The sequence below is a fragment of the Manduca sexta genome, unplaced genomic scaffold, assembly GCF_014839805.1.
Source record: "Manduca sexta isolate Smith_Timp_Sample1 unplaced genomic scaffold, JHU_Msex_v1.0 HiC_scaffold_1594, whole genome shotgun sequence".
Classification (NCBI taxonomy): Eukaryota; Metazoa; Arthropoda; class Insecta; order Lepidoptera; family Sphingidae; genus Manduca; species Manduca sexta.
In genome coordinates this window covers 22703-39008 of record NW_023592474.1, presented here as the reverse complement: position 1 = coordinate 39008, position 16306 = coordinate 22703, and the positions used below count along the sequence as shown (strand labels likewise).

The following is a 16306-nucleotide window of genomic DNA, read 5'->3' as shown; positions in this document are numbered from 1 at the left end:
TAGCAACTTTCATCAGTCCCTTACCTAGATGTCTATGTGTAAAATAATCCATTACCGGATATTCTTATCAAGAAGTATGAGTCCAACGTCGTGATCAGGGTTCCGCCTGATGCCCCAACCTGGGTGCTTCATTACCTCCTGTATCCCTGCCACCTGGCCGCCTTTCTGGACGTGGTGGAGCCAGCGCGCACGCTCATGCGGCTGATGCGACTTGTTCTAGAATGTATTATATCTTTTTATTGCCCTAGTTGACAAACGAGCAAGCGGCCCGCCTGATGGTAAGCAGTATTCGCTACCCATGGACTAAAGCAATGCCGTAGGCACAATCAAGCCGTTGCCAACCGTCCTGTTGTAGATATGGAAATAAAACCATATAAAGGATTATTTTAGCGATATTTAACGTTTAATTTTACTCCCGAAGTTTTGAAGACTGCACCTTTCATGGGCACGAGATGATTTGTCAGTGTCCAAAAAGTTAATGATAGAATTAATTTCTTCAGTTTTATATTTAACGCCGAACATTCGCGTGAAAATAAGGATCTATATGTATTGTGGATGTTTATGGGAGGTCATCTTTCACCATCAGATGTTCTACATGCTCGTCTGCCCCCGCTATAAAGAAGGCTGTTTTTAGTCTATCTTTATGTTTAGTCGACTACTTTGGTGACATATGTATTGCACAACTACTGCCTTGCTGTCTTGGGTTCGTGCCCCCGGTAAAGCGATATTAGGTATTTCTACTCAGTATCAGCACGGAATGGAATTTAGGGAAAAAGCGTATGAAGTAACTATCAGTGTAATGCTAGAAATTTCTATGTCATTGATCAAGGTTTAGATATTATTATTTATATCTATTATTAGGCAACCCCTCCGTAAGGTGGCTTATTGTAACTTAGTGCGAGGGCCAAAACCCAACTATTGTTGGTATTCTTTAATAATTTTGGTTGGTATCCTGGTGACATAATCTCTTGCTCTTGGTTTCTTATAACCCGGTGTCGAGATTAAAATTGGGCAGTATATTCTTTTGACGCAAGAAGGGCTGTGTGTTATTGGATTGTTTTCATCTAGAAATTTACCAACCTTTTGCAGGTGTTATTGAATAATTCTAAAATTTGCTGAACCATACTTTCGTACCAACAATTTACGTAGTGGAAGTAGGTTTAATTGTATTATTTCGTGTAATTTGTTCAAGTTGTACCATCAACTGACTTGTCTTCTTATTCTTTAGTATAAAAAATAGATCTGGGGTCGGTATGTAAAGTTCTAATTTACTTGACACTGTAAAAATAAGAGTGGCACTCACTTCCAAAGGCAGTTAGCAGTGGTAATAACAAGCCTGGGGTTCAGGAGTGCCCCGGCACACCAATGCTCGCCAGATTTCTGAATGGACACCACGGTAGTCTTCTATCACTGCATCCATCCCAGCTATCAGGCGTCTCGCACTGTCTAGGAAATGGGAGAGGAAAGTGAAAACCACGTGGATTTCAATGTTTATTTCGATATTGTTATACAATGTTAAGCAAAAACGGTTACAAGCAATTATTCTAAGGATGACAAACTAGTTGAATATAAATAGATCATGACAAATATTTAAAATTAAATCGTATTCTGTTTAAATATTGTTTTTTATATTTTAGTTTACAATCTACAGGTTAAATCAATTATAAGTATTTAAATATGTTTATCGTAACTCATCTTAGTTATTACCTTTAGACAGACTCTTTTTTGAGACCTTTCTAGATTTTCTGTTGCGTAAATTTTCTTTACGATTTCCGCGTTGTTTCCTTGGTCCTTTACGTCCGCTGCGCTTCACCTTGCGTTTGCCCGATTTCTTTGTATATTTCATAGTTTCTCTAGATCATCTTTATTTTTACTTCTCTTGTTCGTTGCACTAATTTTCTATGTTTACTTCTTTTTGATTTTGTTTTCTTACCCCGCTCTGCATTATTTCCATCACCGTGATTTTTAAATCTTTTATGATTATGTACTTTGTGTTCATTTGGTTTATTATCTGCCTTTTCTTTAACATCTGCCGATCTTTTGCTCCTTAGCGAAGTCCAAACGTAATCTGGTAGTACTTTTTTCCTAGGTTTTGACCAACATGCATTTCTTGAGCGAAATACAGGCTGTCGGGGACATTGATATTTTTTCGAACTGTTATAACTGGAAATGCTGTATATTTCTTACTATCCTTCGATACTAATGTTTTCATCTTATACGCTTTACCTGGGTTAAGTATTTGCACCTTGCTGTAAGGTTTCACTTTTTGGCAACGTTTTTACTAAAATCTTTTTGTCTTGACATGTTATTTGATGTACACAAATCGTCAGAAATAATAACAACAGCGCCTTCATATCTTAAAATGGCGTTTGCAAGTTCATTTTCATGTTGCATTTTTATTGTTATTTTATTGACTTCTGATGGGTTTGGTCAATTGCGCGATAAGTTTATTTCAAAGGTTTTATACAGTATGTTGACAAGATACATTACACCTAATTAACTACTTACGTGATCAACCAAAGAACATCCAAATAAGCTAATCACTTCGACTTATTTTAATTTCGTGTAAAAAGGCATTATTTATCACTGTGGGCCAGCCGAGCGGGGCTATTGGACGTTTTTTTTGGGCTCACCAGGCTTAAGATCCATCGTTAAGCCGGCGGAAGAGATGGAAAAAGTCGGGTCGTCGCCGGCATGACTTTCTAGCACAATATAACCCTTATTCACGGCAATAGCAGTAAAACTTCGCAGTCCTATAAAACTCCGCAGTGTCCATCTTCAGCGTATTGGGGACGGCTGCGGGTTTCTCTGGAAAGTGCCTAGTTGTCTGCAACAGCTCCTGCGATCACTTGGGAACCTAGACATCATGATAAGGTCATGGTTTTAATTTGACCGTCAACCACACTGTTTTTCTTTGCTTTAAAGTAGGAAGATTTTATAAATATTATGACTCCGTTTTCCAGAAAAATGCTGATGTTAATTATAGCATTATCTTATTTAATTATCTATGTTTATTTATATTTTATTATGGATATTATGACAGACATTGATTTATTAATATGCGACGGCCTTGGTTGCGTGTGCGGTAAGGTCTCAGTAAGGTCTGCTCTGAGCTCTTTGGTTCAAAACCCAGGTCGGGCAATGTAATATTGGTTTTTCTCACTATCAATAAGGAGTTCGTGCCCGATATGATGATAGGCTTGCCCCTATCACATCAGGGGACGAAACCCAAATTGCGAAAAGTCGGTGCCCTGGTTCCACCTTTGGCTAGCCCTTCGGAGTTAAAGGCGTGATGTGTGTGTGTGATAAATCCATGGTTAAATAATTTTACCTGCTCCTGATAATGTGAATTTATTTTTTAACCTCTAGCTTTTGCCAGTGGTTCCGCCAGCGTGGAAAACATTTTCTGCGATAAAAAGTAGCCTAAAGCATTCAGGAATAATGTAGCTTCCCATTAGTGGAAAAAAATGGTTCGCTTAATTTAGATTAGGGCGCTCAAACAAACAAACTCTTCTGTTTTATATATTAGTATATATGTTATAAATTAACTCGGCTTATAGATTCTAATTGCCAATGATAAAGAAAACATACAAAACTTTTCTAGAAACAATTTTATCAATATTTGATAACTTCTAATACACGCTGTATGTTTTCATGGTCAATATACCTCATATCGCATGAAACCAGCAGAGGTTCGCGAAATTGTTTGATGATTTCTTTGATTTGATCACGGTTTTTTATATTTTTGGTTACGGTGCAGACCATGAAGGCTTCGAAACGGCGAGAGAAATTAAAATACAAAAAATCGATGATTGTTATTTTTTTTTAAATATATTTTCCCCATCAGAGCTATTGACTATATTTATTATTATTTGTGAAATTGCTGTTCTTTTTGTCTAATTGTGAAGCTCAGCATAGCATTACACCACGCTCATCTAAAACATAAGATGTTAAGACCCATAATTGAAATATTTTATTTAGATTTTCTGTTCATTTCCAATCGAAATTAGTCGTAACTGTTCCTGATATAAAAAAAGCTTGTAGCAATCAAGAGTCTTTGATAGAAGATAACGCAGCAACTACATTATTAATCTTTAGAATAAGAGCAGCTACAGGTATTATCTTAACAATGATATGGATAAAGGTGGCGTAAATTTTCTGATTAAGTCCACTGATTGTTATTGGTTTATCCGCAAGAACACACAAGGGCTAATCGATAGCATAATACTGAAGGCAGAGAACTGTAAGAAGGAAGAGGCGTTTTGGGAGGAAAGGAAGATTTCTGGCAACGAGTTTCCGCCATTCTCTTTGCACACCCATTTGCTCGTAATGCTCATCAAATATTGATGTACAATGCAATAAGCCAGAAGTATCACCTGCTCAGAGAGGAATCCAGAACGGCCGCAATTAGACCCCATATGGACGCGATAAGTGCAGGTAGAAGGTCAAAATCCCTATCATAATTGTCTCAAAACAAGAGGTTATCGTAATCATTTTGTGAGGCCACAACTGATTGTATATTAGTTCAAGGTCACTAATTTGTTATGGGCAGTATTTTTGTTTGTTGTTAGGATATGGTGTACCTAACGAAACACGAGGAATTTAACGTGATGAACTAGGGTTGTCAAATGTGATTAGGTTTTTCGTTACTTGTTTTTTTTATTGCTTTTAATGACGAGATTAGCTTGCCGTTAGCCTGATAGTAAACGATACGATCGCTCATAAACAGTAGAAACACCATGAAACATCTTGAATTACAATTGAAATTGGCAGGTATTTAGCTTTCTTTCACTAGGGACGTATTAGTAGATCTAATTCAGTTTTAATCTTAAAGGTGATATCAGCTCAGACGCTGACGGTAAAGTCAGCATCTTTAAGATCGTTATTATTATATCAACAGCGCTACCTGATCGTCTGATCCTGGTAGCGTTTTTAAAGTTTATTGTATTCCTATATCTTTTAGTCATTTTTGCCTACGTGCAACCAGAGAGAATAGTTGCCGCGTGACATAAGTAACTTCTCTTCTGCCAGCCTTGCGCAGGCGAATACTTCCGAAATGCCCGATGTCATCGCCTAGGATAGCGCGTAACAATATTTCTCTTATCCTTTATCCTTCACTGACAACCCTACGAAACGTGTTAATAGACTGGTCAATGCCAGCTATCTGCAATTATACGATAATGCTAATAGTTCAATAGTTTATCTCTATCGGTTTCTATTTTAGTATCACAGTTTGACAGTCTAACGGCCAATTAACTTGTTTATTATTGATTAAAAGAATGTTTCATGTGTTTGGTATCAATAATATTCTTGTTTAGACTAAAGGATCAATGAAGATAACATGTCGAAAACAAATAAACTTCTTTTTTGCTTGTGGTAGGATATATTTTGTATTTGCTCGACCGAAGCGATACGACCGCCCATAAACAGCAGAAGCACCATGCAACGTTTTGAATTACAAAGTATTGTTTGGTATTTCACTGCGCTCGCCATCCTGAGACATGAGATGTTAGGTCTTATTATGTCCAGTAGTTACACTGGCTACAATGTTCTTCAAACCGGAACACAACAGTGACTCCACACTGCTGCTGGGCGGCACAAATAGACATTGCGGTGGTACCTACCCAGGCGGACTCTCACATATGAGACTTAGCACTAGTAGTTCCCATTGATATCTAATTATTTTCTTTCTCTGTTTTCATGTGTATTGTTTGTTCTTTTTTGTTCTGTCGTCTGGTATGGACTTCTCCCAGAGTCGAATAGATTTAGAGGGTAAGAAAGAAAACGTAGTTATTTTATTCGATAAAAATGTTCACATCCATATTTTTTTATTATATTTATTCATAAATAAAACAATTTATACATTACATCAGTTCACTGCGGTGACGTATCGCAAAAGACCAAAAAAAGAATTAACAATACATACATTTTCATAATCTACCACAAATGTAAGGACCAGTTGAAAGATATTATAGTCATTTTATATGTTTGTATTGATGTGTCTTAATAAATAAAATCCATAAAATAGTGAAAGTAGGTTATTTCAATATATATTTCCTAGTCCTTCGGCGCTATCTTCTTGTAGGTGGCGAGTTGTGTGGCGAGCTGGTGCAGTATGAGTTTGGCGCATGCGCCGTCCGCGGGCAGCGCGCGAGACAAGCGCACCACGCGGCCGCATCTCGCGCACCAAGTACTCCAGCTCGTTCTCCAGCTGCCGACCATCGCCTGGAACCGATGGGAGCTTAGTACTTAGTGTCGGGTCATTTGGGAGAGAGATTCCCAACCGTTCAAATTCTTTCCTCCTCATCTCCTTAAATCCTTTTATTTACATGATTTCTCATGTTTACGCGAATACAAACATTAAAATTAAACTATGATTTTATCGCGGTTTTTTCTATTTTAGTTTTCTCCCGACGTTTCGATGACCTTGCAGCGACCATGACCAGTGACCATGAAGGCTGTAAAGTCTTCTAAACGTCGCGAGAAAATTAAAATATAAAAACCCGCGATAAAACCCGGTAATGTAGTTTAATTTTAATCGTTTATTCAAGGCCTATTTACTTCGCGAGACAAGGACACTACGCCACTGTACTCGCTTCTATAGCTAGCTCTCTAGCTGACCACCGCTTAGAACTAATGTGACCCTGGTACTATATATCAGTTATCTTGTGAGTGAGATTTTCAAACACCGGGATAGGTCCTGCTCCTTCCCTAATTCTTAAGTTAAATTTCTATTTCACTGCATGATAGGCCTTGGCGGCGGTAGCTTAGTTGGGTGTGGAACGGACTGCCAAGACGAATGTCCGCAGGTTCAAATCCCAAGGGCACCCACCTCTGACTTTTCTAAAATCATGTGTGTATTCTTTGTGAATTATCGCTTGTTTTAACGTTGAAGGAAAACATCGTGAGGAAATCTGCATACCTAAGAAGTTCTCTACAGGAATTTTTAAGGTGTTTGAAGTCTACCAATCCGCACTAGGCCAGCGTGGTGGACTAAGACCTGATCCCTCTCAGTAGTAGAGGAGGCCTATACCTAGCAGTGGGACAGTATAATACAGGGCTGATTTTATTATAAAGTCAGGCCGTTACCTTGCCACGTTGCCTTTAGAACCGTATTACTCGATATAACAGTATACCTGTTTAATGATTTTCAAAACACAACAGATCCTTACCTTGTCCCATTCTAGACGTAACAGGCTGGGAGCATTTGTTCGCGAGTCTGGCTAGTTGCGACCGCTCCGAGCTAAACGCCTCGTCCAGGTCGAACAGTTCCAGCGGCGGCGGAGGCGGCTCTCTGAACGTGGGTGGAAACACCTGGAGTGGCAATTACCTTCAGTAGTAAGATTTTAGACTGGACAAGCTACCCAAAAATCATATATGACGGTATTATTTCTCTTAAAAGTTCTTAATATTTTGACTTGATAAATCACGCAACAATAACTTATGATGGGATTATTTCACTCAAAAGTTCTAAAAATGTAAAAAGGCCCCGCTTCTGTCTGTCCATTTGAGAAAATTTGAGATCCTGGGCAGGATATAGGCTTCTATCTATCCCCGGAAAAATATAGCGGGATTTTTCATCGCGGTACAGTATATAGCTGCATGGGAGGTCCATTGTTGGTGCCAATAATGGTTTATGTTATGTAGGATTTTGTGTTTTTAATTTTTATCTTTGTTCCAACACTAAAATTCTTACTTTCTTCTTTTCTTTTATGCGGGCGAAGTCGCGCAAGTAATAAAATACCATAGAAACAAACAACACACAAGCTGCTGGTAGGTCTCTCATATGTGAGGGTCCGCCAGGTAGGTACCACCGCAATGTCTATTTCCGCTGCCAAACAGCATCGTGTACTGTTGTATTTCGGTTTGAAGGACATTGTAGCCAGTAAAACCGCGCTCCCGTTTTCGGCGACCATTTTTCATCTCCCAAGTTTAACTTTTAAAGATTTACTTTCACCCATTTTTCGCACGGGCGGGCAACTAAATTATCATAGTTCAGAATAATAAACATATATTATTGTGTAACCTAATCCGTGTTTTGTTCAAACGATTCTTCTAGTTGTTTCTAATTAGATAAAACTGTATCTTTTATTAGAATGTTTAGAAGTTTCGTAATTAGACGGGGTCAAAAACGAAATCATTGTGTGTTATCAAAAAACAAAAACAATACAAACATCACGCATTTACCTCCGAAAGGGTGGCAGAGGTGAAACCAGGGCATACATTTCGCCATACGTTTCGTCACATGATGTTATAGTGAGACTATCGCCATATCAGACACAAATTTTAGACTCCAGGCTGATACAAAGAAATACCCTCGACCTCGAAATATGCTTGACCCGGAGTTCAAACTCGAGAACTTAACGCAATACAACTGCGCCAAATATCATTGCTAACCTAAAAAATTGGTCTAAAAATTGGTCTACTCTACAAGAATTGGTGTACAGAAGAATGAACTTATCCAAAAGGGAAGGGAAGTACGAATAATATGGATGAATGAGGTTTGGAAATCGTTTTAATGACTAGACTTGCCATAAATTATGATAGGAAAGCCGACAGGAATCGTGTTACATAGATCCTTCGCCACTGCTATTCTAACACTTAAAAATATTAGTTATGTATTACTTACAGCCAGCTGTAGTGGAGGGAACGGCGTCTCGAACTGTGGAGCGATCAGACGCAGCTGTTCGTGTTTCACTCCTAACTCTTCATACAGTCCTAGTACTTCGGGCACTGTAATAAAAATAAATACTATTTTGTTTTAAATAATAATAATAACAGCCCTGTATTATACTGTCCCACTGTTGGGCACGGGCCTCTACTACTGAGAGGGATTAGGCCTTAGTCCACTACGCTGGCCTAGTGCGGATTGGTAGTCTTCACACACCCTCGAAATTGCTATTGAGAACCTCTTAGGTATGTAGGTTTCCTCACGATGTTTTCCTTCACCGTTAAAGCGAACGATAAATTCACAAAGAATACACACAAGCTTTTAGAAAAATCAGCGGTGTGTGTCATTGGGATTTGAACCCGCGGACATTCGTCTTGGCAGTCCGTTCCACACCCAACTAGGCTATCACCGCTCGCCTTTTTAATGATTAATAAAAAAGAATACATATATCATAACCTAAAGTTTTATTTAGAGGAGATTCGAACCCAGGATCACGGAGCGATGTCATAGAATTTTGCTGGTGGTAGGATATATTTAATATCCGCCCGGATAGCGACCACTGTACACAAGGTGTTAAAACCTGCCATAGTGGCTCACGTGACTGTGTTCGGGGTTAGCCTGTTTATATCCGGTTCCAACAGGCCGGCATAACTGTGTCGACTGCCGAGGCTGTCTTGTGTGTGACTACCGTTGATAGCCTGACACGAGTCGGCTTATTCAGCAGCTTCGGTCTCAAACGACCACGCTGAGGACACCTGCGTCTGGGGTACGGACCTCGGCTCACGGCCGTTGTTGGGAAGGATAATGACATCATCGATTAGGGGTTGTTTAGTGTTAGTCGTTGACGTCCAGGAACGCCAGTCCCGGATTTTGAAATTTTTGGAGGTGGAGCAAAACCTGGATAATGCCGCCCCCGACCACCTATATTTTTAACTTGGTCATCATCATCATTTCGCGCCCCGCGGGAAATCATTTATGTGGATAATATTCTGGATGTGTCAGTAGACAAAGCTGTGTTAATTATGAGTTGTATATTCGTCTGCCAAGTTTGGATTTGCCGTCCGGAGCATGGGCCTCGGTTTGCCCCCCGAGATCCGGGGCTGGAGAACGCCAGGGTTTGATTTCCCAATTTGGTATTGGAGTAAGTGTCTCACGATGCGCCAGGTTGAGTGAGAACAGTCGCCAGGTGAAGAGCGCGTGCGGGTGCAGCGGCGCGAGGCGCGGCGGCGGCGTCGACGCCGGCTCGGGCAGCGGTACGGAGCTCAGCCACGCCGTGTCGCCCAGCGTGCGGTACTCGTTTATCTGCAACATACATAGTTTTTGCACGCGGCTCCACCTGCGTCAAGAAAATCCTACTGGTTGTAGGTCTCTCATACGTGAGAGTCCACTTGGATATCAGGAAAATCTTGGTGGTAGGTATGTGAGAGTCCGCTTGGTTAGCAGTGGCGAAGGATGAAATTTTCCGAAAGAGAACTTGACACAACACTTAGGTACTGATTTGCATGAATGCTGTCTGCAAATCGTTCTAATGATAATTAGATTCTACATGAAGGGAAGACGGCAGGAAACGGGTTATATGGACCCTTCGCCGCTGCTGTGTGTACCACCGCAATGTCTATTTCTGCCGCCAAGTAATGTGTAGTCACTGTTGTGTTGAAGGACACTATAGCCAGTGTAACTGGACAAAATGAGACTTAACATGTCACGTCTCATGGCGAGCGCAGTGGAATACCAAATAATACATTGTAATTCAAGATGTTGGTGTTTCTCCTGTTTATGGGCGGTCGTATCGATAACCATCAGGCGAACGGCAAGCTCGTCTCGTAATTCAAGCAGTAATAAAAGATAACCTGCACGTCCGTCTGTGCCATCTATACAAAAATCATATATAATTTTTTTATTTTGCATGCTACGCGTTCAGTTTGCTTACATCAGGATCGTCTACATCCACGGGGTTGAGATGCAAGTCGCTAACTCCGCCGAGGTAGTTGAACACCATCTCTCTGATCAGATCGTTGCATTCGCTCTCTAGATACTGGTCCGCGAAGAAGTGTCCGGAGCCGATCACGAACAGTTTTCCTGGAGCAAGGTATTTGAAGAATGCGGCTGAGAGTAAAAACGATTAACCGCCATTTTGAATAAACGATCTCTTTTTCGATCTATCACAAAAACGAACCAATCAGATTTCTACTACTGGTGGATAGTCGCCGTTAACGGATAAGTCGTCTCACCCTATTAAACCTTGACTACGATTATGAATGAAGAATATATTTTTTTTTAAACACAAACTTATTATTTGTTCTGGCGGTAGGTCTCTTGTGTGGGAGTCCGCCTGGGTAAGTACCATCGCAATGTCTATTTCGACCGCCAAGCAGCAGCGTGTAGTCATAGTTCTATTTCGGTTTTGAAGAGCATTGTAGCCAGTGTAACTACTAGACATAATAAGACTTAACACCTTATGTCTCAAGATGGCGAGCGAAATATCAAACAATACTTTATAATTCATGGATGGTCTTTTACGGTTTATGGGCGGTCGTATCGCTTACCATCAGGCAAACTCGTCTCGTTATTCAAAGCAATAAAAACATTCGCGTAAACTTAAGACATCAAAATGATTGTAAACTTTACAAATTTCAATGAAGTCAACTCACCACCACTTCTCTCAGACGTGTACAAGGCTGCGACCGGTCTCTTGACCGGGTAGCACACGTCGCTGCTCGACAGTATGGCGGCTGCCGGTTTTTTGACGGTCAACGTCGCCCCGTAAGGGTACACGAAGTTTGGAGTGGCCGGATCCTCTCTGTTCATGACAAAACGTCCTATCTATACTTATAATAATATTTTACGTGTATATTAAGTATTAGCATTGATATTTATGTACTATGTGGCGTTCGGAACATTCACCGTGCTCAACTAAATTGAACTGCAATCCATTCAAAATGACTTTAGTATGGTCAATATTGACAGCTTGTGGTTGTGTATGGAGTGGCGCTTTTGGTATAAAAACTCGAGTCTAAGTGTAAACCTGGATTTCAATAAAAAATAATAGTTAAATAAGTAAAATTATTTGTTGTTCAAGTGAATAAATAGGTTATAACAGTGACGTGTTGGTTGCCATTTTAGTTTACATTTTGAACAAACAGTTTATTTGGACGTTCGGTTCTATAGAATATACGTCATTGAATTTTAGTTTTTGTCTGCGACTCCGCCCGTATAAAGATTTTCTGGTATATAGATAAAGAATAGTCTGTAGCACTCTGGTAATGTAGCTTCGTATTAGAGAAAAAAAATTCAAAGTGGTTGAATAGATCTTGAGATTAGCGCAATTAACCAAAAATTCTTCAGCTTTATACATAAGTATAGAAATATGGGTTTAAAAATAAATGTGAGAAACGAGAAGCAAGTAACGGAACGCAAAAGATAATATGTTTTTTATCCGTTTGATCTATTGTTCGTTGCAGTATCTCCATAAAATTACTTACTGAATTCTAAATATCCTAATAATATTATAAATGCGAAAGTTTGTGAGGATGGATGTATGGATGTATGTATGTATGTTTGTTCCTCTTTCACGAAAAAACTACTGAACGAATTAGATGAAACTTTACAATAATGTTGGTTATACGTCAGAATAACACATAGGACACAATATATAATTATTTCGTCTAATTTGGTCATAATATAATAATACATATCAAGTAAGTCGGAAAAAAGAATTATCCCGGAAAACTGCTTCACGCAGGCGAACCTGCGAGCAAAAGCTAGTATAATTAAAATTATAGAAAATACGAAGCTTTATTCTATATAATATATAGGGTAAACAGGGAACAGATGGACCACAGGGAAGACGGGTCACACGCATGAGACGCGATCAGTGTTCCTGTCATAGTTAAATCGAATCACCAGTTGAGAATCTAACTCTTTGTCTTACGGCTTGAAGTTCAGACATAATACACTAATAATTCAAATGTAATAGTCATAAACACCAAAGTAAAAACAAATACGTTAAATAACTATTAAATGGCGCATTAAATATCAATTATTTCGTGTTAAAATAGATGTTCGATATTACGAGACATATTAATTTATTATTATTAATAGTTTAATTTCAAATTGATTGTTTTTTAATTCTTAATTATATTAGAACTAGACAAACAAAGTCAACAGTTGATGCGTCTGTTCCTTGAGCACAAAGGTCCTAAGAAGGTAAGGGTTGTGAATCACAACCGTACACAAGGTGTTTAAAACTCGTCGTAGTGGCTCAAGTAAGTGTTGCATTCCAGGATCAGCCTGTGTATATCCGGTTCCAATAGGCCGGCATAATTGTGTCGATTGTTGAGGGGTAATCACCTCTCGTCAGTCGACGCTATTGGACCCCACTCCACTTACCATCAGATGCAGTGGGGTCACTTGGCCGTGTTCGGATAAAAAAAAATCGTTGGTACCATTTTTATATAATTGAACTAGGTATTGCTTGAAGCTTTTCCAGCGTGATAAGCCTTTCCCGCTACAAAAGTCCCTAAAACTGTACGACTCCAGCGCCGTCTATTTAAAATCATTCTCATGCGAGCTAATTACCCGTATAAAAGAAACCTATCAGTTAATTCAGGATATGATATACTTATACGTGTACCAAATTTCTTCCAAATCCATCCACCAGTTTCTGCGTTTGTCTCTAACAAACATCCAAACATTTTTACAAAATTTCACACTCATAATACTAGTAAGATAGGACGCTAATCCAGAATACGATTATGTGCCTATTTAATAGGAATCATAAACACTACAAACGAAGCACTGTGCAGCACACTATTGCGCTCGTCGCTTTGAGACAATACGTCTTATATATGGGCAAGGTATTTACTAAATAGCGAAACGTTCCCCCTGTCTCCTCCCGATCCTCATCATTGTAAACATATATGACTAAATCTCGCTACCACGTCCTTCTAACTGTCATATAAAACATAACCAATGCTGCACGGCAAGAGTAGATAGAGAGCAAGAGAAGGTAGAGAGGAGAAGGTAGAAAGAGTTTTTGGGGTGATGCTCTCTATAGAGCCAATTGACAATGTAAATATAATCGCATTGGGTGTAACTCCTGTAAGATTATATTTAATAAATAAATAAATAAATAAATACTAGATACCTGTCAATGTATACATAGTGGCACACCTTTTCCCTTTTAGAGGGTAGGCAGAGATGCTATCACACCCAGATTTCAGCTATATTATGGTCCATGTAAAAACTTACAGGTAATCATCGGATTCACTGGAATAATTGACCATTTTCATGAGGTATTTCGTGACTGCCCGGTTCAGTATACCGTTTGATATGTGACACTCCTTGGGATGGTAAAACTTGTGGTACTTAGCGCGAACCACGCAATCTGCAAAGGGATTATTTCTTAGTTAAATCGGCGTTGGTGAAAAATGATTCTTAAGGTAATGCGGATTAGATTCAAATTGCAAATTACACCAGCCCGTATGCCGCAATGACAATATCTATCTAACAGTGATGATTTGATAATCATGTTCCTAAAATCACACAATGGCCTTTATTTAATAATAATATTAGCCCTGTATTATATGGGGCCCAATTATGCGTCCAGGCCTCTTCTACTACTGAGTGGGATTAGGCCTTAGTCCACCAGACTGGCCTAGTGCGGATTGGCAGACTTTACACGATATTAAAATTCCTAAAGAGAACTTCTCAGGTTGCAGGTTTCTTCACAATGTTTTTCTTTACTGTTAGAGCAAGCAATAATGCACAAAGAATACACACATCATTTTAGAAAAGTCAGAGTTGTGTGCCCTTGGGTAATAATCTGTTAAATATAATACAGTCTAAATATCATCAACTAACAAAGTACATTGCGTGGTTTCATGATCGCAAGAATCTCGATGTGATTATGCCCTGATCAGCTGTATTTTACTAGCTTTAGCTCGCGACTTCGCCCGCTTGAAGTCTCACTTTATATTTTCCCGTAATATAGCCGTAATATAGCACTCAGGAGTAATATAGCTTTCAATTAGTGAAGAAAATTTTCAAATAGGTTTAGTGGTTTGTGAGATTAGCGCGTTCAAACAAATTCTTCAATTGTATATAATAGACTAGCGACCCGCCCCGGCTTCGCACGGGTGCAATATTTCTTCACTATTTAATGGATGTTATTATACATACAAAACTTCCTCTTGAAACACTCTATCTATTAAAAAAAACTGCATCAAAATCCGTTGCGTAGTTTTAAAGATTTAAGCATACAAGGGACATAGGGACAGAGTAAGCGACTTTGTTTTATACTATGTAGTGATTAGCATGCATACCATTGTTAACGACGATTCCATACTCTTCGAGGAAGAAGTTGATGTTGGTGTTCATGCGTTCCTCGCCACCGTCGACCATCGCCACCAGCACAGAGTCCCCTCTCTCCACCATACCTACCATGAAAAAGTGAAATAGTATTTTACTGTTATTGGAATTCGAGTAATTGACGGCCTCGATGGTATAGTTGTGTTACAGCACGTCTGCTGGTCTGAGTCTCGGTTTCGATCCCCGGTTTTTCTACTTAGCAGTAGCACATAGGCTGGAATTTGTGTACCATATGGTAATTGGCTCGCCCCCTATCATATCATGGAACGGAATGTGCATGGCGAAAAAAGAGCACCAGTTGCGCTTCTGTCAACACCTTCGGGAATAAAAGGCGTGAATGTACGAGTACTGTGTGGACTAATTGACGTTTTGACTCATCTGGAACAGTTATACAGTTCAGTCCAAAGACGACACGAAGTTCCATGTCGTTCAATTGTGATTAATGTGATTGGTCGAGCGGCCAACACGCAAGTCACATGTTAGTCTCTCGACCAATCACAATGAAACACGGACTGTCGTGTCTTGTTCTTTGTCACGTATTGAGAGGTCCGTCTTGTTATTTGAAGTGAAATTCATCAGAGGACTCAATACAAAACTTTGTATAACTATGACGAACGTATAACTATTTTTAGTAATGTCAAAAATGATTTTCGAATCCCACCTTTCATGCTGGCCAGTTCTTCGTCGTTGAACACATTCTGCGGCCCTGGTACCACTAATATCTTCACGTCTTGCAAAATGTTCGGTGTAAGCTCCTCGCGGTTTCTGAAAACTTAGTACTTAATACTGGATGTTTCGGAAATATAAAAGGTGTAGACGTAAGTAACCCTTGTAAATTGACCCCGTAAAGTCTAACTGACCTCGAAAGACACCTTTCAGATCCGTATAGGTAAATAGGAGATTCTTTTACTTTCTTACCTATACGACTATTAAAGCTGTCTTTCGAAAAAGACGCCCGTAATTACAAAAAGACGGAATAAGGCCTACCTCATGTGTTAATGTACCATGTGTTAATTTACCAAATAAATAAATAAGGAAAATGCTTTCTTTAATATCACAAAGTTTCCTTAGAATATGGCAAAAAAACATGACTCCGACTTTATTGGTTGAGAGACTAACACGTCACTGACGCATCGGTCTCTCGACCAATCACAGACATTTTATTTATTGAAGACTTTATTGTACACCAAAAATATAAAAAACAACACAAATATGTATACATACGGTGGAAATAATTAAAACATCGGTGGTACCACCGACAAATTG

General features: G+C 39.3%; 1 protein-coding gene across 1 annotated transcript; it reads right to left on the bottom strand.

Moving 5' to 3' along the window:
• Window positions 1–5836: 5836 nt before the first annotated feature.
• LOC115444479 (intraflagellar transport protein 52 homolog) lies at window positions 5837–16199 on the bottom strand. The gene is given in 11 exon segments (XM_037445400.1): window positions 5837–6177; window positions 6179–6225; window positions 7173–7314; window positions 8630–8733; window positions 9826–9973; window positions 10602–10750; window positions 11323–11471; window positions 13922–14057; window positions 14995–15108; window positions 15702–15812; window positions 16160–16199. Coding segments are annotated over 11 exon segments (1260 nt in total). The 3' UTR covers window positions 5837–6057.
• Between the last annotated feature and the right edge of the window lie 107 nt (window positions 16200–16306).